The sequence below is a fragment of the Talpa europaea genome (genome assembly GCF_964194135.1).
Source record: "Talpa europaea genome assembly, chromosome: 12".
Classification (NCBI taxonomy): Eukaryota; Metazoa; Chordata; class Mammalia; order Eulipotyphla; family Talpidae; genus Talpa; species Talpa europaea.
The window spans coordinates 63,104,369-63,131,611 of record NC_140079.1 but is presented as its reverse complement, the minus strand read 5'-3'; the positions used below and the strand labels follow the sequence as shown (position 1 = coordinate 63,131,611).

At 35.6% G+C, this 27,243-nt stretch overlaps 1 protein-coding gene across 4 annotated transcripts in view; it reads right to left on the bottom strand.

Moving 5' to 3' along the window:
* Positions 1 to 3,236: 3,236 nt before the first annotated feature.
* KIFAP3 (kinesin associated protein 3) overlaps positions 3,237 to 27,243 on the bottom strand; it is a gene marked incomplete at both ends in the record, with an annotated part of 134,458 nt that continues 110,451 nt past the window's right edge. For 3 of the 4 annotated variants that reach the window (XM_084250609.1, XM_084250610.1, XM_084250612.1), the window contains one exon: positions 3,237 to 3,345. In XM_084250609.1, coding sequence (XP_084106735.1) covers positions 3,237 to 3,345 — 109 coding nt within the window. Of the gene's footprint in view, positions 3,346 to 17,101; positions 17,148 to 27,243 lie in introns of those variants that run through there. The other variant, XM_084250611.1, reaches the window with a different exon arrangement.

The window sequence follows — 27,243 nt, the reverse complement described above, 5'->3', positions numbered from 1 at the left end:
ATACAAAGGGACCAGTCCCTGAAGTGGTGAAGTCCCACCAAGTCAAATAACCAGTCCTCCAAATTATGGGCTAAATGTGGTTGTTTTAAGCCACTGTTCTGGAAGGGTTTGTTATGTAGCAAAGGTTGATAGACCCCCTAACAATGCTTTTTACTTAAAGTTTTTTCTTATATTAATATATTTACTCCATCTCCTTTTGTACTTGAGTTTAGTCAAATATACAATTGTAGGTAGACAGTTATTTCCTGTCAGTTCACTGAAGATATTCCACTGGCTACTTGCTTAGTTGTTGAGATTTGTTGTCAACCTAATCTTAACTTTATAAGTTCTCTCTCTGTCTCTCTTGCTGTTTCTCCTTTTCTTCATACATTGCAGTTTCATGATGTTGCATCCAATTATGTTTCCTATCTTGGGATTTTGTGTTCTTGGGATATGAATGTTTGTGTCCCTGTAAAATTCTTATCTTGAAACCTAACCCGTAAGGTTAGGTCTTAGGTTAGGCACTTAGGAAGGTGCTTAGGTCATGATGGTAAAGTCCTCATGAATGGAATCAGTGTTTTTATTAAGAACCAGAGAGAACCCTTGCTACCTTCCACTGTGTGAAATCACAGTGAGGAGTGATACTTAATGAACCAGAAAGTGGGCTTTCCCAAGCCACCATACCAAATATGCCAGTACCTTGACCTTGGACTTCATCTCAGAACTGTGAGAAATAATAAAATTGTGTTATTTATACTAGTCTGACTAGACTAAAACACTCATTTTGAAGATAGATACATCTTTTGTTCACTTGGAAAATGATTTCTTCAATTATTATCTCATTACTTTATTCTGGTCTAGAAATTTCCACTCAATATTTCATGTCTCTCAGTTATTTATATTTCTCTGTATCTCTGTGATGCATTCTGGCTACTTTTTTAAAAATCCTAATTTCATTTCCTCTACAACTCTGTCTAATTTGTTTTAACTCATGCAATTTATTTTATTTCTAGAACTTTTAGTGTTCTATTATTTACCTTTCCCATTTTTCTTTTGTTTTACTCATTCTTAATTCACTCTATTTCTTTAAATATTTTAACTACATTGTTCAATATTCTTTATATGAAATTACCATTTGATGGGGGACTGGGTACCTCATTTTCTGTCATTTCTTGGTTCTTTAAGTGTTTTGTAATTTTTCGCAGTGTGCTCATGTGCAGTTGATCTTATCTGTGAGAATCCTGTGATTGAAGGAACATTCCACTATTTCTGCCAGGTGGTCCAATTTATATTATTCAGATGGTGTGCCTTTAAACTCCAAATTCATGCATGTTCAAACATGTTTTAATTCTGAGGAGAGATTTCTCCTTCCTCACCCAAAACCCAGGCTGTCGGAGCCATTTTGTTTTTCTATAAATGCTCTTCCTCATTCCTTTCATAATGTTTTCCTCCATAAATAATGCAAAGGTAAACCAGTGCATGCCTGAGTGGAAAATCAGAATTTCTCAATTTGTGAAGTCTTAAAGCAATGAAAAAAATATATATATATACAGGGGAGCAAGCATGTGCATGTAAACTTCAGTGAGGATGGGTCTGAAAATGTCATGAATTGGTATGAAATGTTTTTCCTATATCTTTATGACAGTGTGAGGAACATTAAAAATATATAATGTTTGCTTTGTCTTTTTATTAACAACACTTGTTATGTATAATTATGCTTTATGCTACATGGAGAATAATATGGCATGCTTTTTAGTATTGAGATTACTGAATTGGAAGCATGGAGACAGGTACTGTTACTGACCACATATAAACTTGGGCAAGTCATTTGTCTTCTCCTGGCTACAGTTTTTTAACCTGTAAAAATGAGAGTTTGACAGGGTTACTTTCCAAGGCCCTTTTAACTTCAGTGTTCTATGATTAAAAAATAGGACAAATAAATGTTTCAGAAAGATCAATTATGTTGAGTTCAAAGAGACAAATCCTACCTTAGAATCGTGTATTCCTTATGGATCATCATATACTTACACATTACAGGTAATTTAGAAACTATCTGATTATATTAAAAATTTTTATATGATTGGCTTCTCAAATAAGTAGATGAGCTGTGTTATTTCAAAGATCCTTTCTAGTCTACTATTCTATTCTTAAAATACACCTGACAGGGGTATCCTAATATTACCTTAATTAAAAGTCAATAAATTAGTTTAAGAAACAAAACATATATTAAAGCAAAACAAATAGTAGAGCTGTGAGAATTTGAATTCAAAGACCAAGTTTTGTCTTTGATCTATGTATGCTTATCATGGTAGATGCTCAAGGAAATATCTTGAGATTATTGTTATTTACTTTATATGCTTTGCTCTTCAAGTAAATCTTCAATATTATAATATTAATGGGTTATTTTCAAAACTCAGTAATGTCTTTCCATTTCTTATTACCTAAATCTCTCTAATAGAAACAAGTACATCAATGGGAAATGAGTATCTAAATTAGCAAAATATTCTGTTCCTTAGTTTTCCTCAATGAGATTTATATTTAGCTTTTTCAAACTTTAGATTTAAAGAACAACATTTAAAACTCCAGTACTAATCTTGTCTCACATATACTAGTTGATGTCCCAGGTTTTCTATATTAAAATCCAAAAGACATGAATTCAAATTTGCTGAAGAGACCCTAATGTATAACTATGGCATGTGTTCTCTTGTTAATTAGAAGCTTTGGGAAGCAACCTTTCAGGCATATGGCATGGAATAAAAAGGTAAATTTTTCAATAAATTTTAAAGGTAGCATATATCACAAGAAAACTCAAGAGTTTATTTTACAAGGGGAAAAAGGGGGAGGGAAAAATAAAATTCATGTGCATGCTATATAAGCATTTAACTCCTAATGAAACACATTAAATAGAAACACATGACTTTTGCTAATTCATTAATACTTTGTTTCTTTTTAATAGAAATTAAATTAGTCACTTAATGTACATAATGCAGTGTTTGTTTTCCATCTAGTTGCTTTTCATCATTCACTTTTGAGTATCATGGGAAATGTTTTTCAGCGTCAAGATGTGCTTTGATGAATGAACAATGTCAAGTATCAACTGTACTTAATACAGGACAGAAGGGAATGGAGTTAATCTGCAGCTAACATGGGAAAATAAAAAGAAACACAGATTCACAATAGTATCAACATGCATTATTTGGCCAAGATTCAAAATTAACCCAACCCACTATGTAGAGAGTACACATGAAGGCGTGACTTTATCGAGCTCCATAGCCATAGTAGTAAGGTTCATCAGGGCGGAATCCATAAGCTGTGGCAGGGCGTCCAAGAATGCCAACGGATTGGCCAAAGCCATCCATTCCAAGGCTAAAGAGAGAAAAAGAAATTATAAGTTATGCTTTTCATCGTACATCCACAATGCAGGTCAAGTAAGAGGTCTGGAATTTTATGTTGCCATGATTTTCTTCCTAGCAACAGATGATTTTTGTGGCTACCATTAATCCTTTTTCCTCTTTAAGTTAATACAACCATAAAAATGTGTGCAATAACTATTCACTTCTAATAATGTGTTTAAAATGTTGGAAGGTCCTGTTACCAGATTTCACTCCAAAGAGGAGGACAGATAGAAAAGTTTTAATAAATTACATTCATTTATGGCTTTTATGTCAGAATATGGGAAAATTTTTACATCTAGCAATTATCAGTAATACATTGGAAAGAAATAAAATAAAAATTGTAAAGTGACCTTTTATATTTATAAGATTTCTTTTCAATATGAAGACACAGAACAAGTCCATTAGTAAAGACATGCAATTCGAATTTTAGCAGTAAATTCTCAGGGCCAAATTATACTGTAAGTTGATGACACAAAGAATGAGGCAATGACTTTTATAAGATTTGAAAATTACCCAGATTTGATTTGCAAATCTTGCTCTGATTCTTCAATGCAGAAATTACTAAATAGAACATGTTTCTATTGAGTGACAATAAAATAACTGTGAATTTTGGTTAAATTTATTCTATGAAAATAACAGAAGCCCAAAGATAACCTTCAGAGTTATAAAGATAGCCTGTATTACTTAAAAAATCATTCTTTCATTTATTTATTAATAATTTAGAAGAAAATCTGTTTTCCAAAGCATGTTCTAAGGATCACGTATCTTGCCAGGCAAATATGGCAGCTCTAACATGCTCATGCATAGCTCATGCAGTGAATGCCAGTGAGCGTATTTTCAATCAAAGGAAATGATTTATAATGCACATATATGAGCTCTGAAAAAATATTTAAATGATTTAAGATCATTTGAGATTACACTAGAAGGAAAAATACTTTTTACAAAACCTCAATATGATTAAAAAGTATATTCACATAGGAACTAATTTTCACCATTCAAATTGAGATAAAGTTAAAAACAGACACAACTATCAAAATGTTAAGGTTTTAAATAATGTGTGTGTGTGTGTGTGTGTGTGTGTGTGTATGTACTGGGATAAGACTAAAGACTAAATGTGATGAACCAAAATGCACTCATACATTATTCACGTGAATCTCAGGGCAATAGTTTTTCAAATATGTTAAAGGTTAACATTTGTAGTGAGTAATCCTACAAAAATCAAACTGTCTGTGCTTTTTCGATCAAGAACTCCATGCCTATAATTTCTGAAGGTTGGCTGATATTTTTAATTTTCAATTTTATTTTGAAATGGTGAAATGTAAGCATGAGCCTTCTACACTGGTACCACGGGAAGAGAAATCAAATTTTATGAGGAAAGAATATATTGTTCTAGAGGTAGCTTTAAAGATGTTTCAGAAATTAATGGAGTCTATGAAATAAAATATGTGTGGATCAGTTTAAAATTAGAGGAAAAGTTGGCTGTTGAAAGTTTTTCACCTGAAGCACTAAGGCTAACAAATATGTATGTATTTAAATAACTCAATTATATAAAGGCTGATCATATAGCTTGTGGATTTTAATGCCTTCCTTTTCTACTTATCACTTGCCTTTAGTCTCTCCTAACAATTTTCAGTATCCTTTCGATGCTGAACATAAATTCAAGTTAATTATGTCTTTATTTCTCAACCTAAGAACTACTGTGAGATTTCTTTCTAGAACTTGGGCACAAGAGGCACCTAGTGGATCAATGAAGAAATATACTGGCAAGTCAGAGAGTTCCTCCATTCCACAGAGGAACTCACAGCAACATGGCTAATTCTATCTAAAAAAAGATGCTCCTCAGAAGGGAGTTTGTTAGTTATGTTGTCACAGAATAAGGAGCTCTTCAAAGGCAATGTTGGTAGAACCAATCCAAATAACTCTTTGGGGTGAACGTCAGGAATACCTGGCCTTTCTGGTAGGCTGATCCTCATGGAAGAAGGGGCCTTAAAGCTTGTGAGAGTATGAAGTCATTATACATTCAAACAACAAAACTATCCTTTTATTTCTATGACTAAAGGCGAACTTCTGATCACTGTTTTCACATGTGGCTTGCCAATATGGAAAAGATTAAATTTTGACATTATTCGATTTGCCTGATGGTTACACATTTCATTATAAATTAACAAATGAGTATTCTGTTTTTTTCTTTTTTAATATGCCTGTCACATTGTTGGTAAGAATTTGCACTCCCTAGTCAGTGAAAGTAAGACTGAACCTTGAACATGGTAAGTTGAAGTTTTTGAGTCTGCCAAGTTTACTGCAGTAAAGTTCTATTATGCAATCAATGTTTCACCTAGACACATCTGCATACATTTTAATAAGAGACAAAATTTTGAACTTCCATTAGATAACACTTGGTAAAAATTTTCAAGGGGGAAAATTTGAAACCAACTCTTAAAACGAGCTTTTCTGCATTAATCCATTATGTGTCACAGATGACTTGTATTAAAAGTAAAGAATATTTGAAATGTTATGACCAGTTTGAATTTTGACCTAGGTGCTAGATCCATTCACATTACAGAAGATCAACTTTATCCATACCGTTAATATATTTTAAATACAAGTAACTTTGCTTTTTTTTTATTTTTTTTTATAAATTTTATTGTTATATTCCCCATACAACTGCAGCCCCCCCATTCTGACCCCAATCCCTCCCCTCCCGCCCCCGCCCCCCTAAAAGTGTCTCTGGTTCATAGTTTTTTGTTGATTTTGATTTTCACTTTCTTATAGTTATTCATTTTCCTGGTCCCTTATTTAAGTTTTCTAGATTCCTGCTATGAGTGAGACCATCCGGTAATTTTCTTTTTCTTTTTGGCTTATTTCGCTGAGCAAGATCCCTTCCAGCGCCACCCATGTTGCTGCAAATTGTATGTGTTTATCTTTTTTGAATGCTGAGTAATATTCCATGATATATATGTACCACATCTTCTTGATCCAGTCATCTATTTTTGGGCATTTGGGTTGTTTCCAAAGCTTAGCTATTGTAAACAGTGCTGCTATAAACATAGGGGTGCAGGTGTTCTTTGGAATTGATGTTTCTGTGTCCTTTGGGTAAATACCTAGGCGTGGAATTGCTGGATCATATGGAAGCTCTATGTTTAGTAGGTCCAGAAATCTCCACACAGCTTTCCACAGTGGTTGGACCAGTTTGCACTCCCACCAACAGTGCAGAAGAGTTCCTTTTTCTCCACACCCTCGCCAGCATTTGTTGTTGCTAGTTTTTTTAATATGTGCCATTCTCACTGGTGTAAGATGGTATCTCATGGTAGTTTTGATTTGCATTTCCCTGATGGCAAGTGATGTTGAACATTTTTTTCATATGCCTGTTGGCCATTTGCATTTCCTCTTCAGAGAAGTTTCTTTTTAGCTCTTCTGCCCATTTTTTGACTGGATTATTTTCTTTGTTGTTGTTGAGTCTCATCAGCTCTTTGCAGATTTTTGTGATCAGTCCTTTATCATTAGTGTTGGGTGCAAAAATGTTCTCCCAGTTGGTGGGGTTTCTCTTTGTTTTTGTTATTGTCTCTTTTGCTGTGCAGAAGCTCTTTAATTTGATGTAGTCCCAGCTGTTTATCTTTGCCTTCACTATCACTGCTTTGGGTGATGTGTCTGTAGAGATGTCTTTGATGTGCAGATCACGTAGTGTTTCGCCTATATTTCCTTCTATATATTTTATGGTTTCAGGTCTTATGTCTAGTTCTTTAATCCATTTTGAGTTGATTTTTGTGTATGGTGTGAGGTAGTGGTCAAGCTTCATTCTTTTGCATGTAGCGACCCAGTTTTCCCAGCACCATTTATTGAACAAACTTTCTTTGCTCCAATGCATAGTCTTTGCTCCTTTGTCAAAGATAGTTGACCATAAATCTGTGGGTTTATTTCTGGATTTTCTATTCGATTCCATTGGTCTGTATGTCTGTTCTTGTTCCAATACCATGCAGTTTTGATGATTATGGCTTTGTAGTATAGTTTGAAGTCTGGGAGTGTAATGCCTCCATTCCCTTCTTTTTTTTTCAGGAGAGCTTTGGCTATTCGGGGTTTTTTGTGATTCCATATGAATTTCATCAATAATTGTTCTATTTCTTTGAAGAATGACATTGAAATTTTGATTGGAATAGCATTGAATCTGTATATTGCTTTTGGAAGGATGGCCATTTTAATAATGTTTATTCTTCCAATCCACGAGCAGGGGATGTCTCTCCATTTCTTTGTGTCTTCTTCTATTTCTTTTAACAGTGTTTTATATTTTTCTTTGTATAGGTCCTTTACCTCTTTTGTTAGATTTATTCCCAAATATTTGATTTTTTTTGTTTCAATAACAAAAGGGATGGTTTTTTTGATTTCTTCTTCTTCAGATTTATTGTTTGTGTATAGGAAGGCTACTGACTTTTGCATGTTGATTTTGTATCCTGCCAATTTACTGAACTGATTGATGAGTTGAATTAGCTTTTCTGTGGAGTTTTTGGGGTTCTCTACGTATAATATCATATCGTCTGCAAATAGTGATAGTTTGACTTCTTCTTTTCCTATTTGGATTCCTTGTATGTCTTTCTCTTGTCTTATTGCCCTGGCTAGGACTTCCAGTATTATATTGAAAAGCAGTGGTGAGAGTGGACATCCTTGTCTTGTTCCAGATCTTAATGGAATTGCTTTCAGCTTTTCACCATTGAGAATGATACTGGCTGTTGGCTTGTCATAGATGGCCTTTATGATGTTGAGGTATGTTCCTTGTATCCCAAGAATTTCAAAGGCTTTTATCATGAATGGGTGTTGCACTTTGTCGAAAGCTTTCTCAGCATCTATTGATATTATCATATGGTTTTTATATTTCTTTTTGTTGATGTGTTGGATAACGTTGATTGATTTTCGGATGTTAAACCATCCTTGTGCCCCTGGAATGAATCCTACTTGGTCGTGGTGAATTATCTTATGGATACATTGTTGGATTCTGATGGCTAAAATTTTATTGAGGATTTTTGCATCAGTGTTCATTAGGGAGATTGGCCTGTAGTTTTCCTTTTTTGTGTTGTCCTTGTTCGGTTTTGGTATTAGTGTAATGTTGGCTTCATAGAACGTGTTTGGTATTGTCCCTTCCTTCTCAATTTTTTGGAAGAGTTTGTGAAGGATAGGCACTAATTCGTGTCTGAATGTTTTGTAGAATTCATTTGTAAATCCATCAGGTCCTGGGCTTTTGTTTTTGGGGAGGTTTTTGATTACCATTTCAATTTCGCTGCTTGTAATTGGTCTGTTTAGGTGTTCTATTCTTCTTTATCTAGCTTTGGGTGATTGTAGAGTTGTAGGAATTTGTCCATCTCCTCTAGATTGTTGAACTTGTTTCCATATAACTGTTCATAGTAGTTACTGATTATTCTTTTGATTTCTGCTGTGTCCGTTGTGATTTCTCCTCTTTCATTTGTGATCCTGTTTATTTGTGCTTTCTCCCTTTTTTCCTTTGTGAGCCTGGTAGGGGTTTGTCTATTTTATTGATTTTTTCAAAGAACCAGCTCTTGGTTTCATTGATCTTTTGGACTGTTTTTTAAGTTTCAATTTCATTTATTTCTGCTTTGGTTTTTATTATTTCTTTTCTTCTACTGGTGTTGGGGTTTTTTTGTTGTTCTTTTTCTAGATCTTTGAGCTTCGAGATTAGGTTGTTTCTTTGAGTTCTTTCTTGTTTCTTGATGTGAGCTTCTATTGCTATATATTTTCCTCTTATTACTGCTTTTGCTGCATCCCATACATTTAGGATATTGGTGTCCTCCTTGTTGTTCAATTCAAAAAATTTTTTAATTTCTTCTTTGATCTCCTCATTAGTCCAGTGGTCTTCCAGTAGTGTGGTTTTTAATCTCCATGAGGTAGGAAAGTTCCTTGCCTTCTTTTTATGGTTTATTTCTAGTTTGATGCCTTCATGGTCAGAAAAGATGGTTGATATGATTTCAATCTTGGTGTATCTGTTGATGTTTGTCTTGTGCCCCAGTATGTGATCGATCCTGGAGAATGATCCGTGTGCGCTTGAGAAAAATGTGTACTCCGTTTTTTTGGGGTTTAGTGTTCTATAGATGTCTGTTAAGCCCAATTGCTCTAGGTCCTTATTTAGAGCTTTGGTTTCTTTACTTATTTTTTGTCTTGTTGATCTATCCATTGTTGATAGTGGTGTGTTGAAGTCTCCCACTACGTATGTGTTTTCTCTGATGTCTGTTTTCAGAGAGGACAACAGTTGTCTGATATATTTTGGTGCTCCTTCGTTTGGTGAGTATATGTTAATGAGTGTTATTTCTTCTTGAAGTATTGTCCCCTTGATCATAATGTAGTGACCATTGGGGTCTCTTTTTATCTTTTTGAGTTTGAAATCTGTTTTATCTGATATAAGTATAGCTGTTCCTGCTTTCTTTTTTGGTCCATTTGCTTGTAGGATTGTTTTCCATCCTTTAACTTTGAGCCTATTTTTATCTTTTGTAGCTAAATGTGTTTCCTGGAGACAGCAAAAGGTTGGGTTTTGTTTCTTAATCCAGGCTGCAACTCTGTGTCTTTTTATTGAAGAGTTTAGTCCATTTACATTTAGAGTTAATATTGATATGTTAACATCTGTATTTGCCATTGTGTTTGTCTTTCCTTTGATTTTATTTATTTATTCTTTTAATAACTTTCTTTGGCCTTCTTTCATTGTTATTCGTCCCTCTGAGGTTCTGGCTTTAGGACTCCTTGTAGTATTTTTTGGAGTGGGGGTTTAGTTGCAATGAAATTCCGGAGTTTCTGTTTGTCTGGGAAGGTCCATATTCTTTCTTCAAAGAGGAAGGAGAGCTTTGCGGGATAGAGTATCCTTGGTTGGCATCTGTTTTCTTGGAGTCTGTTGACTATGTCCCTCCACTCTCTCCTTGCCCGTAGTGTTTCTTCGGAGAAGTCTGATGTCAGCCTGATTGGTTTTCCTTTGAATGTTATCTGTTTCTTCCCTCTTGCCAGCTTCATTATTTTTTCCTTGTCCTGGATTCTTGGGAGCTTTACTATTATGTGTCTTGCTGTATTTTTCCTTTCGTCGTGGAAGTTTGGTGTTCTTCTTGCTTCTTGTATATCAATTTTCAGCTCCTTCTTCACATTTGGGAAGTTCTCTTCAATTATCTCTTTGAATATTTTCTCTGTTCCTACTTCTCTCTCCTCTCCTTCTGGTATTCCTATAACTCTTATATTTCCTTTCCTCATGGAGTCAGATAGTTCCCGAAGTCTTTCTTCATTCTTTTTCCTTCGTACTTCTCTTTCCTTTTCTGTTTTGGTTCTTTTTATTTCTGTGTCTTCAAGAGCACTTATTCGTTCTTCCATTTCATCAATTCTGCTTTCATTGCTTTTCCCAGAATTCTTTAGTTCTTCCACTAATTCTTTGATCTCCTGCATTTCTTTTACTTCCCTCTTTAGGGACTCAATTTCATTCTTCTGATCGTTGATTATTTTTCCCTTATCATTGTTTTCCTTTATGACTTCTGTCAGTTTTTTAATCACGGCAATTTTAAATTCTCTTTCTGGAAGGCTCAGAAGTTCTTCCAAGTTACTGTCGTTGCAATCTGGGGGCTGGTTTTCTTTTTGTGGTGTGCTTTTTCTCTGGAGAGTTGCTAGGTTGCGTGTGGTTCTTCTCCTCCCTACTGTCTGTTTTCTAATTTGCCGTATGCGTTGGGACACTGTGTTGTTGGGACTGGCCGGCATCTTGGGTGGGCTTCTCTTTTCCCCTCTGGTTCCTCCAGGAGTCATCTGTCAGTTTCAAGCAGTCTTTATTGGAGAAAGGTCCCTGTCCTAAAATGTCGATGTGGGGACACACTCCCCTGTGCGCCTGGTCCGCCCCGGCGGTGGGTTCCTGCTCCCCCTCTGGGCTTGGACTGCAGGCCAGAGAGGGTCTGGCGTGGGCGAACTTCCCCCGCTCACCTCTGGCTCCTGAGGAAGCCTTCTGCAGGTAGTCTTTACTGAAGAAATGTCCCTGTTCTAAAATGGTGATGTGGGACACACTCCCTGCGCGTCCGGTGTCAGGCACACTCTTCTGCGTGCCTGGTCTGCCCTGGTTGTGGGTGCTCGCTCTCCCTGTGGGCTCAGACTACTTGTTCGGAAGGGGCCGGGTGTGGGCTAACTCCCCAGGTGGCCACTAGCTCCTTCAGGAGCCTGTGCTGGCTTCAAGTCGCTAGGTGGCGCCAGAGATCTCTCCTAGAGCCCTTGGGGAGCTGATTTTCCACCCGTGGGACAGGGAGCAAAGCGGGGATGGTAGGGTACACCTCAACGGCTTTGGGGTGCTGTGTCTGCCTTGTGCCCCACCGTCGTGGGGAACCCACACCCCTAATTTCGTGCCCCGGGTCTCCGTTCCAAAGCCCTCAGTTCCAGGACGCGGGCTGTAGCCCAGTTCAGTGGCGCGGGAATGGCGCCTTTTGCACCGCTCCCGTGCCTGGGCGCCTGGTTCCTGCTTACTCAGGGAGGGACCTTCACCTCAGTGAGGACCTCCGCGCGTCTCCCCGCAAGCCTAGGTCGTCTCCCAAGCCTAGGTCGCAGGCGCGGGGACCTGGGCAGCCGCGATCCTGGTCTGCACTTGCTTTTCAAGCGCACCGAGCGCGCCGCTTTCCACGCAAGCTTACTGGCAGCCCGGGCTGTGTGCGCGTCTCCCGGGGTCTTTGTTCTTCTCTAATGGCGCCCGGAGCCGTTCGCTCACCGCCGCGGCGAATCCTGCAGGGTTCGCCTCAGCTCCCGTTCAAGGGGTGTGGTGGCTGCAATAGTTCCTTTCCACTCACAGTCCCGCTTGCTGTGTCGTTTGTTCTTGTCGGCCGTTTTGGTTTGTTGTTTTCCTCCTCTCTGCCGGTCGGAGAGTGCCGCCTCTGTGGGCGGGGGAGGGGAGCAGGGTTCTGCGCTTCTCTCCCTTCTAGTCTTCTTTTATGGCCACTTTCTTCTTCGGGTAGTTTGCTGGAGTCACCCGTTTATCTTCCGTGTCCCAGTTCTCACTGGGACCTGCCGCTTTTCCTTCCTATTAACTTTTTTTAATGGGAGATCTTACTCGCAGCGTCTCCTCGCCGCCATGTTGCTCCGCCCTACCCAAATACAAGTAACTTTGAAAGGGAATAGCTTAGTTCTTCAATCTTTCATTTGGTTGTAATATAGTGAGAAACTGGGCTTTTTAGGATGCTAAAACTGTAGCAGGGTGGTCCCCAGGAAAGGGGGAGGTTCCAGGTTTCCTGCCCTACCCAAGGGAGGGTGGAGCTAAGCAGGGAAAGAAGCTGCAGAGGAGACTGAGGAAGGAAGCAGGATGGAGCCAGAAGGAGACCTGGAGGAGGCACATGGAGCCTAGAGACACGTGAAGAAATTGCGCTTGTCTTTTGGTTGTGGACTGGGTGACACAGATGTGGGTGAGACCCGTGGGGAGGTGACAGTGGCAGCTTTTATCTTGATTTTGATTTTGCTCTTTTCCTTCAGACTTGTCTGGTTGTTTCTGATTATTTTTTGAGGGTCCCCACTGGAAGGTGCTTTAGACCTGTGGCAGTTTTTGCGGCCTTGATCTGGGCCAATCCTGCTTGGGTGGACTTTTACCAAGGAGGGGACAGGTAACTTTGGGTGCTTGATTTAGAAACTATATTCTTTGCCTTTCCTGTATTGTTTCCTAATTGTATTAAAGTTCCTTCCCATTAAAGTCTCATGTTTTGTGTTAATGAGGCGGATGGCAGAACCCTATGTAGAATAGGCAGGTTTGCGGGGTTTGGGCTGCCCCTCTCCCTGCCCTGTAACAAAACCTGTAGCTATTCATTTGGGATATGTGGACACTTACTCTACTTTTTTTCCTGGGATAAAGATGCAGCCTTGCTTACGCAGAATCTGCTTCAAAACACAGGGCCTACTAGTGTGTTTTCCTTTAAATAGAATCACAGAGTCTTTAAGATCTTTTGAAGGGGAGAGAAACCATAAATATAAAAAGACAGTGTTGGGACAAAATGCATTTTCCTGATCCAGTGAGACTCACTTTAGCTCAAACAGTATAAAAGAAATTTCTATGTCCTCAGAACCAAGGGCAACTAAGTTGTGACATGCTGTACTTGCTCTTATCCTGTATGGTTATTTGATTCAGGTAAGAGTCTGTGTATTTCAATGGACACAGCAGAAATCAAAAGAATAATCAGTAACTACTATGAACAGTTATATGGAAACAAGTTCAACAATCTAGAGGAGATGGACAAATTCCTACAACTCTACAATCACCCAAAGCTAGATAAAGAAGAAATAGAACACCTAAACAGACCAATTACAAGCAGCGAAATTGAAATGGTAATCAAAAACCTTCCCAAAAACAAAAGCCCGGGACCTGATAGATTTACAAATGAATTCTACCAAAGATTCAGAGACGAATTAGTGCCTATCCTTCACAAACTCTTCCAAAAAATTGAGAAGGAAGGGACAATACCAAACACGTTCTATGAAGCCAACATTACACTAATACCAAAACTGAATAAGGACAACACAAAAAAGGAAAACTACAGGCCAATCTCCCTAATGAACACTGATGCAAAAATCCTCAATAAAATTTTAGCTATCAGAATCCAACAATGTATCCATAAGATAATTCACCACGACCACGTAGGATTCATTCCAGGGACACAAGGATGGTTTAACATCCGAAAATCAATCAACGTTATCCAACACATCAACAAAAAGAAATATAAAAACCATATGATAATATCAATAGATGCTGAGAAAGCTTTCGACAAAGTGCAACACCCATTCATGATAAAAGTCCTTGAAATTCTTGGGATACAAGGAACATACCTCAACATCATAAAGGCCATCTATGACAAGCCAACAGCCAGTATCATCCTCAATGGTGAAAAGCTGAAAGCAATTCCATTAAGATCTGGAACAAGACAAGGATGTCCACTCTCACCACTGCTTTTCAATATAATACTGGAAGTCCTAGCCAGAGCAATAAGACAAGAGAAAGACATACAAGGAATCCAAATAGGAAAAGAAGAAGTCAAACTATCACTATTTGCAGATGATATGATAATATTCATAGAGAACCCCAAAAACTCCACAGAAAAACTAATTCAACTTATCAATCAATTCAGTAAAGTGGCAGGATACAAAATCAACACGCAAAAGTCAGTAGCCTTCCTATACACAAACAATAAATCTGAAGAAGAAGAAATAAAAAAAAAATCCCTTTTATTATCAAAACAAAAAAAATCAAATATTTGGGAATAAATCTAACAAAAGAGGTAAAGGACCTATACAAAGAAAATTATAAAACACTGTTAAAAGAAATAGAAGAAGACACAAAGAAATGGAAAGACATCCCCTGCTCATGGATTGGAAGAATAAACATTTATTAAAATGGCCATCCTACCAAAAGCAATATACCGATTCAATGCTATTCCAATCAAAATTTCAATGTCATTCTTCAAAGAAATAGAACAATTATTGATGAAATTCATATGGAATCACCAAAAACCCCGAATAGCCAAAGCTCTACTGAAAAAAAAAGAAGGGAATGGAGGCATCACACTCCCAGACTTCAAACTATACTACAAAGCCATAATCATCAAAACTGCATGGTATTGGAACAAGAACAGACATACAGACCAATGGAATCGAATAGAAAATCCAGAAATAAACCCACAGATTTATGGTCAACTAATCTTTGACAAAGGAGCAAAGACTATGCATTGGAGCAAAGAAAGTTTGTTCAATAAATGGTGCTGGGAAAACTGGGTTGCTACATGCAAAAGAATGAAGCTTGACCACTACCGCACACCAAACACAAAAATCAACTCAAAATGGATTAAAGAACTAGACATAAGACCTGAAACCATAAAATACATAGAAGGAAATATAGGTGAAACACTACGTGATTTGGATATCAAAGACATCTTTACAGACACATCACCCAAAGCAGTGATAGTGAAGGCAAAGATAAACAGCTGGGACTACATCAAATTAAAGAGCTTCTGCACAGCAAAAGAGACAATAACAAAAACAAAGAGAAACCCCACCAACTGGGAGAACATTTTTGCACCCAACACTAACGATAAAGGACTGATCACAAAAATCTGCAAAGAGCTGATGAGACTCAACAACAACAAAGAAAATAATCCAGTCAAAAAATGGGCAGAAGAGCTAAAAAGAAACTTCTCTGAAGAGGAAATGCAAATGGCCAACAGACATATGAAAAAATGTTCAACATCACTTGTAATCAGGGAAATGCAAATCAAAACTACCATGAGATACCATCTTACACCAGTGAGAATGGCACATATTAAAAAAACTAGCAACAACAAATGTTGGCGAGGTTGTGGAGAAAAAGGAACTCCTGCACTGTTGGTGGGAATGCAAACTGGTCCAACCACTATGGAGAGCTGTGCGGAGATTTCTGGACCTACTAAACATAGAGCTTCCATATGATCCAGCAATTCCACTCCTAGGTATTTACCCAAAGGACACAGAAACATCAATTCCAAAGAACACCTGTACCCCTATGTTTATAGCAGCACTATTTACAATAGCTAAGCTTTGGAAACAGCCCAAATGCCCAAAAATAGATGACTGGATCAAGAAGATGTGGTACATAAATACCATGGAATATTACTCAGCATTCAAAAAAGATAAACACATGCAATTTGCAGCAACATGGATGGCGCTGGAAGGGATCATGCTCAGCGAAATAAGCCAAAAAGAAAAAGAAAAATACCGGATGGTCTCACTCATAGCAGGAATCTAGAAAACTTAAATAAGGGATCAGGAAAATGAATAACTATAAGAAAGTGAAAATCAAAATCAACAAAAAACTATGAACTAGAGACACTTTTTGGGGGGTGGGGGCCGGGAGGGGAGGGATTGGGGTCAGAATGGGGCATGTGCAGCTGTATGGGGGAATATAAAAATAAAATTTATTATTTAAAAAAAAAAAGAGTTTGTGTATTTCTATTGGGATTTGATCCAACACTACATTGTTTCTCTGTAGGTGAATAGTCTCTCCCTTCTGCCCTTAACTTACATTAAGAAAAAGTGGTGTCTCTCTCTAGGTAAGAATATGCCACCACTAGACCACTTTTTATGTAGTAGTCATGGTGACAATACATAACAAAGTTAAACCTCTATCTTTAATGTCTAGATGTCATATTTTAGAACTTTAAAGTAGAAAAATCCAAAATGCAGTATCTCTTCTTGAAAGTATTTTATTATTATCCAAAGAAAATGGTTACTGTTTGTTTTGTGAAAAGATAGCTAGGAAAGTTCAGGCCATGAAAACCTATGTGCTCTTGTTTATGTCCTAAGAACAATGATTTTGGGGTACCTAAAAGGAAAATGGCAAGTTCTTCATAATAAAAAACCTGCATTTAAAATTCAACAACAAATAATATAAGCACATCTAGATTTTATTTCTAAATAAATGTTTAGATATCTAATTAGTATTCACCAAGCAGAAGACTGAATTTTCCGTAATATTTACAAGACTTCAAACAAATTTTTAACAGCATTCATCAGAATTCTAAACTTGACATGATTCGTAGAGGAAAAAGAAAAAATCTGGACATGACAAGTGAAGCTTCCCATGCAGCACATTACAAGGGGTATAGCAGCCAGAAGGAATCCCAGGCACGCTGAGGTTCCTACTGAATTTCTCTGGTCGATATGACATTCCTGTATAAAGGGAAGAAAATCACCTACCTCTGGCTGTTTGTGAGGCTTAATTAGTGCATATTTGTAAAGCACTTTGAAATCCTGGGATGAAAAGTGCTGCATAAGTGAAAAGCATTATCATTATTTTATTAAAATTAAATAAAAACAACACAAGTCTTTCTTCTTTGAAGTTCCTAAGCCAGCAATGTAAATAGGAAGCAAATAACGAATACATTAGTGAATGTTACAAAAAAAAAAATAAATTCAAATCAAATTCTCTCTTCATAGGCTCAAACAATCTTTGATTTAGAAACAGTTTTAGAAATTATCTAGTCTCCACTTCCATTCACAACAAATACCTCTAGAAATGGAGTGCTCCCTACATTGTTAAGGCAGTCATTCTATTTATGGCAGATCAAAGGGTTAGAAAGTTCTAGCTTTCTAAAAGTTCTTAAGTTCTAACTAATCTATTATTCTATTATTCCTAGAATTGAGCTCTGGAACTCACAAAAAGTCTAATTCTTCTTTAGTACAACTGTCTCACAAGCCTCATTTAACATATCCTTATGACATGGTCTCTAAAATCTTTACCATCTTATATGCCTTCTAAAATTACTTTGATTTTTTTCAGCATTGATCTTAAAATGATGAACTTGAAAATAATGTGATAGTATGGTGTAGTGTGAAATCAGTATAGAATACAATGAGTTATATTTTTGACTGTCTAATGTAGGTGAAATCTCTATTGATCCTAAACAATTTTTTAAAGTTGTCATTGCCATAATGTGGCTGACATTGAACGTATATGTGTATTTTGCTGTGTGTGTACACACAGACACAACACATTTTCTCTTTTAACTATCATGTTAAATTTCATCTTTTTACTTTGTGTGTTTCTTTGGGAATTCTATTTTCCCCTAGACAAAATCCTTTATCACAAAATGTAAATAGGAAATAGTGATGCCTTACTACCCTATCTTTGTGGAATCTGCAATCTGGAATTCTTGGGGCATTAAATTAAAGGCCCTAACATGCACTAAATTCTTGGGAGGAAGCTTTCCAGGATATTATAAAACTATGAAATGATAGTTTCTAATGTAACTCTATGAAATAATATCTTTCCAGTGCAGCAATTATTTCAATCAAATATTCCAATATAATGATCACAAATTAAAATCAGTATATTTATCTTCCTATCTGCGTAGATTAGAAGTTGATCATTGGAGTAATTTCAGCTTAAGATTTGTCATAGGAAATTTAGGTCAACATGATAGTTATCCTTTATATATCCATCCATTCACCCATTCAAATAGTACATGAGTTTCTGCAACGTGTTAAGTACAGTGTTGAGATTCAATGTTAAAAAAAGATGTGGTGCTGGGAAGGCAATAATAAGACAATCCCTCGATAGTGATAGGAGGCAATTAAAATGGGAAAACATTCTTATTTTAATATGATATTGTATTACTTTAGTATATTTATAAATTGTTACAAAAGAATAGGATTAATTATTTAATATGTGAGAATATACTAGAGGTATATACAAATTGCTACATAGAAGTCTCTCAGGGACAAGAGTTCACAGAAAATATTTTAATTTTAATGCATTTGTCATTTCCTGACATATTTTGGGTTTATCCCCATCTTTATTTCCTATTAGAATATAAGCACCAAGAAGGGAAAGGCCTGTCTTATTTATTGCTGTATAATTATCATCTGTACTGTATCTTACATGGAGTAGGCATCAAAGAGTATTTGATTGCATGCATGGATGAATAGCAAAGAACAAGTAGGACTTCACAGCTGAAGATAGAATTCCTGGTAATTGGCAGCCTGAGCAAGAGAGACGGGATGAAGAAAAGCAAATGGATTGCTAAGGTTAAAATACTAGGTTTATGATGTAAGCAAGTGGAAGTTGATAAAGTTAGAAAGGGAAGTTGGGATATTTTTGAAAACTCTTCACATGCCATGCTAAGAATATACTTTTGGAACATTGTTAACACTTTTTAAGAGGAGGAAAGGCTTATTTCTGTGTTTTAGAAAGATGAAGTAGTGATGTATTAGGGCTGTAATTCATGGACCAACCACTAGATGGAGAACTTGTCTTATCACTAAGTGTATTTTTACAAAGTTTTAAAGCAAGTTTTATCAGATTTAAACTTAGCATACATCTCAGCATAAACCACTCAGCAGAATGTGGTTTCTATTGCTTTCTCATATGATCAATGTCTTTATTTTATAAATATGAGATAATTTAGTTCGAACTAACTAGGAATACTATTCATATGCAAAGAAGTTTTGTGAATGTGGGACTTACAGGAATGATAAAAGATACTGATTGTGTTAGACACTGAAAATGTGATACATGTGCATATTAAAGTACCACTATTATAGGATAGTTTCTAAAATTTTCATTGACTCTGTCAATCGCATCTTGTTTCTATAAGTTTACATGTAGTAAATATACTTGATTGCTCAAAGGTGTTACTTATTACTCTGAATTTGAACTTACGTATTACTTGGGAAAATGAGCACAGTTAAGCAATTTTTTAAACAAGTTTCCCCAACATATATCAAGTTTTTCTGTCACTTTCCATTTAGATTTCTTTTACTCAATCTTCTATATGCATGATTATCAATTTTCCTTTTATGATAAAACTAAATGCCTAAAGAGTCTTAAAAATCATATTTTAAGTGAAATAAAACTAAGGTATATTTTGCCAAAGTGAAGGACAAATGATAGAGTAATGGGAAGTATTTAAGCTATTTAAATAAGAACAAATATGAGTATTTAAAGTACTCATCTGGAATTCATTAAAAAATTTTTTTAAAAAAAGACATCTGTCAGTTCTAAGAGGGAAAGAATACCACCTTGGGGACAGACCATTTCAATTTAGTTACTATACTGAGATGCTTCAGATAAAAACTAATTTGTACTAATGACGGAGGAAGCATGTATAAAATAGACATTGATTTATTCCAAATGGTAAAGAAATTCCATTCACTAATGCTCTTCTAATATCATTGAATTTACACTTCTCTTACGATACATCTTGATCTATTGTTTAATCCAAACCCAGAAACTATTTTAATAATTATATTTTTTATGTGGAGATGTTAAAGTTGGTACTTTTTCATATTATCCCCCATTTAAGTTTTTCTCGTTAAAAAAAAACAAACAAAACAACAGTCTCATCGAGATTCTTCTATTGTCTAACGAAGGTGTCCTAACTCTCTTACTGTTGCACCTGGCAGTTCTCACTCATGATAGTCCTTCTTCAAGAGCCTGGTATATTTTTATTGTGTTCAATTTTAGTTTATTTTTTAATTTCTAATTTTTTTTGGTCCTGTCTTTGGCTTTTAAGCTGTGAAAATATTTCTACAGAGATAATCTGTATTTGTTTATACTGTATCAAGGTCTTGGGGATCTCACTGTTTTGAAGTGATTTTAATAATTTCTTGACTTGGGGTTCCCTCAGTGAGATGCATAGTACAAATTCTGATCCCATTTATATGCCTGGAGAAAACTTAGGATTTCTTTCTCATGGGTGTCTTCCTTCCCAAACCAGGGTCTTGGACAAAAGTTAAGTTTTGGCTACTTCTCTGGGCTGGTGAATTAAAATCAACTAGTCCTCTTTTTAGCTGATGAGAAAAATGTAGCCTTTTGAAATTCCTGGCTTTACAGAGAATTCAGTTCCATCCTCCTGTACCATACAATCCACATCCAGTTCAGTGTTTTTGTGAATGGCTCTTTTACTGTACGTGTGTGGTATTTTTCAGGTGTTTTCTTATGGATTTGGCCATGAAGTGTAAGTTTTGTTTATATTTTGCCCACCTTCCAAGTCAGCTTAGCCTACCATCTTGCAGAAAGTGCTTTCCATTTTACCCTCATGATCTGTTCTACACATTCAAGGGAGGAACTTATAAACCTTATATTTCTGTGACTCAAAATAGGCTTTCATTAAGTGAACAATGACTTAAGAGGAATAACCAGAGCTATTAAAAGATATTTTCTTTTTCTTTATTTGTAGCAATTAACCAAAAATATACCCTAGTAGGTGCCGAAAGGAAACTGTCACATCTGAATATCAAGCTAAAGTGAATATTTACTCAAAACTATAATGATTTCAAACATTCTATAGCATTTTTAAAATGAAAGTATACCATCTAGTAATCTTTACTTACAGTCCTTCAATTAAGTACAAGGACTTAAAATTGGTAGTTCTATAATATCAAGCAATGCCTCATTTCACACCACCAAATGTTAAGAGAACTTACTGAGCTGCTTAAGTAACCCCTAAGTCAATAAACTGAGTCATTAGCACCTCCTTTGAATAACTGTTTGTCTGTTACTGGTTCAACATTTATATAATCTGTCATAATACCTTGGTTTTTTAAGGTACAAAAATTACTGCTGTAATCTTAAAGTAGAGACTATAATATATGTAGCAATGTTTTCACAATGATAGTTTAACCATATTGTCTGGTACTGAGTGAGTTAAAACCTGAACACCACTGCTAATTACTATGTAATGCTAACCTTAGTTGCTGGTTCATTTTGAGACTCTTTAAAATATGAACTGTGTATTTTACCCCTGTGCACTCTCTTAATGATTTGTTTTTTTAGACTGAAATCACTTCCAGCCATCAGTTATACTCTTGGTCTCTACATATGCACTTCTCCAAGCACAAATATTTCTTTTTCCTATTGGTCTGCCAGCCCTGTCAGAGCAAATTTCACTTTAAACTAAATGCTATGATACTTAAAACCTCTTGGATTACTCAGGCTGCTAGTGTGATCTATGACCTTCCAAGAATGACAGCTGAACTTTCCAATTTGCTTATACTGCTTGGGGAACTAGAAAGCACATGCCAAAGAGGAAAATGTTTCTGATGTTGAACAGAGAAGAGAGTTCTTGTTGGAGGTGGGAGCAGGAGACTATTAAGTTCTGAAAAATACTAATAAGAAATGAAAAGAAACTAAACATGCTGTAAAGTCTAAGACCTCGAACATAATTCAAAAGTTAATGCTAGTACTAAAAACTTTCAGTCCAGTTAAGATATGAATAATGACTGTCAGTTATTGTAATTTATGCACCAACCAGAATCTTAAAGTTATACTACACTATCAAAATGAACAAGTTCAAGAGATGGAATAGAATCTAAAATTAACCATGAGGACTATACAAAATAGGCTTTATCAACTCCCCATCTTTCTTTATAAAGCAGAAATCTGACATATGGACATAATCAAAGAGGTAATATAGTATGCTACCCCTACTGACTTATCAGTATCTTGTAAATGAAAAGTCAATGGTAAGCTTCTGTTAAAAACTTACAGTACCTAAAGTCTTTAAGTAAATAATACAATTTGGGAATATTTTGATATAGTCTTGGGACTTTTTACTTTCTTTTACTGCCTTATGTGAGGTCAAAAATCTTATCAAATATAAGAAACTTAATGTATAGTTTCCAATTTATGTCATAGTTTACTCATTTGTCTCAATTTTAGGCTAGATAATCAACAAATTACCTCTGAATAATAAAAATCAAATGTTGGTTGATAAATGAAATTTTTTGCAGTAAAATCAAATTAATATTTTCTAAATTTGATGGTACAAGTATACAAAATAAAAACTTATCAAATTAAATTTGTATGTTTTAGGTAGCTAAGCAACAAAAGATTAAAAATTTGATTTTAAATAAATTTATTATTTTAAATAACCAACCAAAAAAAAGGCATTTCCTGGAATTAAATAATATTTTAAAAACTAGGTTGGGCACTGTTACATTAGTACTTTCAGCCACTAATATAGTACTTTCAGTAATCAATACACACCAAATACTCCATTGTTAGTGTTTTTTAGAGCATCTAGGAGCTAGGTACACAGTATAATACACCATCATGCTTTTAAAAGAATAACAGGTACTAAAGTAAATCTCTACTCTTAAGCTCTTTTAGTCCTTGAGAATGTTTTATTGTGGTTCCATAGAAAAAAAAAGATAAGTTCATTTTCTACTTAGGTAAAGCTAATTTAAGATTGTCAAGATATGGACAAGTCATTCTGATCAACTAGATTGTAGTTTTCTGATGATCAAACAAGGTTGTTCTATAATTCTCTTCTCAAATGGGGCTAAGCACCCTTCAGGAATAAACACACTGCATTGACACTAAGCAAATGTGGTGTAAAATGGAATGCAGAAATATATAGTTTGAACAGTGATTTTTCTGACTTATCCCATATTATCATATTTTAAATAAAAATTGTTACTTTTAAAGCAACAAGGAAATACCATACTTTTTTTCCCCCCTATCACTGATGCACCTGGGCATTTTTCTCCCTTAATGTAAGGACACACAATTATGTTTATTAAATTCAGCATAACTAACTTACTCACAAATTTCTTAACAACTTTTGAATTTTATTCCAGTTAGTGAGGAGCAATGATTTCCGGACCAGAATATCTGGATGTGATTTCTGCTTCTACTGATATAAGCTCTTTCAGTTTATAGCGATAACTTTGTTAGGATTTCTTTTCTTTTCTTTTTGACGAAATAAGATAGCGATTCCTTTTAACATCTCTCTGCACTGAGAGCATTTCAGTCTTTTACAAGAATAGTATGGAGACTCTTATAGTTGTACATATTTGATGTCATCCTTTTTTTTAAAAAAAGATACATTTTTATTTATTGCATACAAGAACTAGGGTGTAAGCCAGAGGTACAGGAGGTGAGCGATTCACCAGAGACAGAGTGGGGAGCAGAACAGTTGAATCTACTGAAATACACTGCTGAGAGGAGCAGCAGACAGGAAAGGAGAGGTCTGCTGTGCCATGCGGGTTAACTCCCTGGTCGGGGATCTAACTCATGTTGCAGTGGCTGGCGACAGCTTGATAGTTGAGACTTTATCTTCCGAGCCATCAGGGAGGCCCTGGTGTTGTTATTCTTATATGAATATGATAGAGCCTTCTCTAAAAATAGCTAATAAATTCTGGTTCTTGTCATATAGCTAGACATTTAAGAGATATGCTGCTACATTTGTTATGGTTTTTACTCATGCTTTCTACTGTGCTTTGTAGGGCTCTTACATATTTTATAGCTATTTATGCCTACACACAGGCAAATGTTGTACTAAAATAATGCCATAGCCAATCACGTTTCTTTTACCGTAGTTAGATCAGATTGCTTGTATAAATAAGGTTATTCAATTAAAACATTCAGCTATTATGTCATGATTGATGCAAATGACACAACACCTGTAGGGATGAAAAAATACTGGGGAAGTCTCTACATGTTTTTTCAACTTTATATTTGGTGAATTTAATTTGAAAGCAGTAAATTACAGGTAAAGATTTTAGTTTATTTCACAAAAATCACTTCCTACCTTGACATTTTCTTTCTTCAGGTTTTACTGCTACAGTGTTGGCTTCTCTCTGACAATGATAGTGGTCATGAGAGTTTAGGGTCTAGTATTTTCATTCTGTGATGTCTATTGTTTCAAGGTTGTGCCAACCTGCCAATTATAAAAGCAAAGCTGGGCAACTATGAGAATTCTTCAGGGATATGAGAATGCACCAACATTTTTTGAGATACAGGCAGTACAGAGTTTTAGGCAGCATTTGAAACTAGCACAAAGGTGTATCTATTTTAGTTATGTCAAGTATGCAGGGCAAGGAAGGATTACAAACTGATTTATTTAAAATGACTATGGTGGGCCTCCCCGGTGGCGCAGCGGTTGAGCGCTGGGTTGCGAAGCTGCCCGCAGCCTCTGCAGCGCCGGTTCGATCCCTGGTTGCTCCCCGGCCACCGGAGGAGGATCCCACATGGTGCGCAGACCTCTCCTGCCGCCCGCTGCTCCCCTCAGCAGTGTACTTCAGTCCTTTTGCCTGCTCTGCTCCCCACTCTGGCTCTGGTGAATTCTCTCACCCTCCCACGCTTCTGACTGTACCCAGTGCATGTATAAACAAAACAAACAAACAAATATAATAAATAAATAAATAAAAAAACATGCCTCTATTAAAAAAAAAATAAAATGACTACGGTGCTTGCTTTATTCTGAGAATAAATTAAATTGCAATAGAGAATAAATTAAATTGCAATAGTCCAATATTTAAGTTCTTAAAACCAAGAAACTTAAAAAAAACTTTTGAGCTGTTTAAGAATTCCTTTTTTATTTACCACCTCAAAAGACATCTCAGCATGAAGTTTGAAAGCCTATGTAAATATATGGCCTTATGAGGTTCCTTGTATCAATTTGAAAAGATGTCATTTTTAAGTTACAGTTGCAATTTAAAAATTTACTTGCCTAACTATGTTCATAGAAGCCTCCTCCCATCCTTTCACATTTGAGGGGCTCTAAATTAGCCACTTGATACTGTCCACACAAATCTGGATTCCTTTTTAAGATTGCTTTGTCTGTTAATTTCTGAGAGGCCAATATGAAGGTGCTTTGTTTTTGGCTGGAAAAACCTGAAATGGAAAGAATTTCTGAAAAAGTGGGATGTATCAACTTTAGATAAAGCTAAGCAAAGAGGCTTAAAATATGAGTATGTATTTGAGATTGACTGCTAACATATATCTCCACAAGAGACAATATTCAGAAAATCATTACTTCTGCTATTTATAAGTCTATTCAAAAGATTTACTTATTTAAGATCTTTAACTTAATCAAAGGCCCAAGATAGCATGTGTTGACTGTGTCTGTCTAGCCTGAAATGAGGCAATAGAAATAAGTGGCTTAAATATGTAGCTAAATACATTAAGAACCAACAAAGATATATGTAAATTTTACATTCACCAACAACAAACATGTAAAGTTTAGTAAATTATAGTCACTCTTCCTAAGTATAAAAACAAAGTAGCATTTTTGTCTCTCTGAGATAGGTCTGAATTTTATTAGTTGAAAGAGGCACTAATCAGGTATGAGATTACCAACAGATTTGTGTTACTACTGAAAAACTGTACATTGGCCTAAGAGTTCTACAGGTAAATCTATAGGATTATGGTCTATAATTAATTCCTTTAACCACAGACATTATCTCCATTTCCAAATAACCATCAATGGTGGTTTGTTGTCTTTATATTTAAAAATGAGAAAACCTGATGCATTTTAACAAATCTGTTGCAATGTATAACACAAAAGTTTTGAGATTCATCAATAGCTATGATATCAGTGCTAAAAGAAGCTCTGAGACCAAAATATTTTGTTGCTGTTCCCTTGAGGTTATCTAATCTAATTTAATCTAAATTTAAAGTTGATTTTCTCCTCCATAAACCTTTGCCCAACAGACAGGAGGGACTGGAAATAACATTTACATCAAACTCTTTGATATAAAGTCTCTTTTTAAATCTACAATTACTCAAATTTTGTTTTGTAGGACATTGTTTTTCTAAAAAGGCAATATCTCTATTACAAATCCACTACAAACAGCTGTTTGGACTAATTCTTCCAAAGTACTTATTGATATAATGAACTAAACCCTAGTGTATTAACAGATCAAAGTACAACATTTCATTAAACAGAAGTTGTGTTCCAATTATAATGTGATTTTTTGGTCAAATAGAAGATACAAATCTATAATCTATTTACTTTTTTATCTAAAACTTTATCGACATAGCTCAAATTTTTTAAAGCTTTGCCGATTTATTGGGGTGTAATGTTGTAATTGGCATATAATATTACCATCATATTATAATGCATTATAATGTAAAAATATTACCACACAATATTATATAAATACAATATTATAATGTTAAAAAATACTAAATAAAAGGCAACAAAATTAGGAGGTTATAGACAATGGTGATTTGAACTACAGTACCAACAGCAGAAATTGAAAAAAAAAAAAACAGTCAAATTTGAGAGATTCTAGAAATGAAAATAGGACTTGCACTTGCAGATAGTTTGCACTGGGGAAGATGGTAATGGTGAGAAAAAGGGAGGAATCAAGGATAGAGCCAAAGTTTATGCCTTCAACTACTAGATGGTGGTGACATTTACCAAGATGGAAGATTAGAGGGACCTGTTTGCATGTGGGAAATCAAATCTTACAAAACATCAACTGGATATGTTAACTAGTAAGAGGGATAAGGATAGTGCTGAGGAGATGTCTCAGATATAAATATAAGCTTACAGATAAGTATGTAAAATCACAGAATCTAGATGAAATCCTTTAGGTGGCAAGTATACTTGAATGAATCCCTCAAATGTTA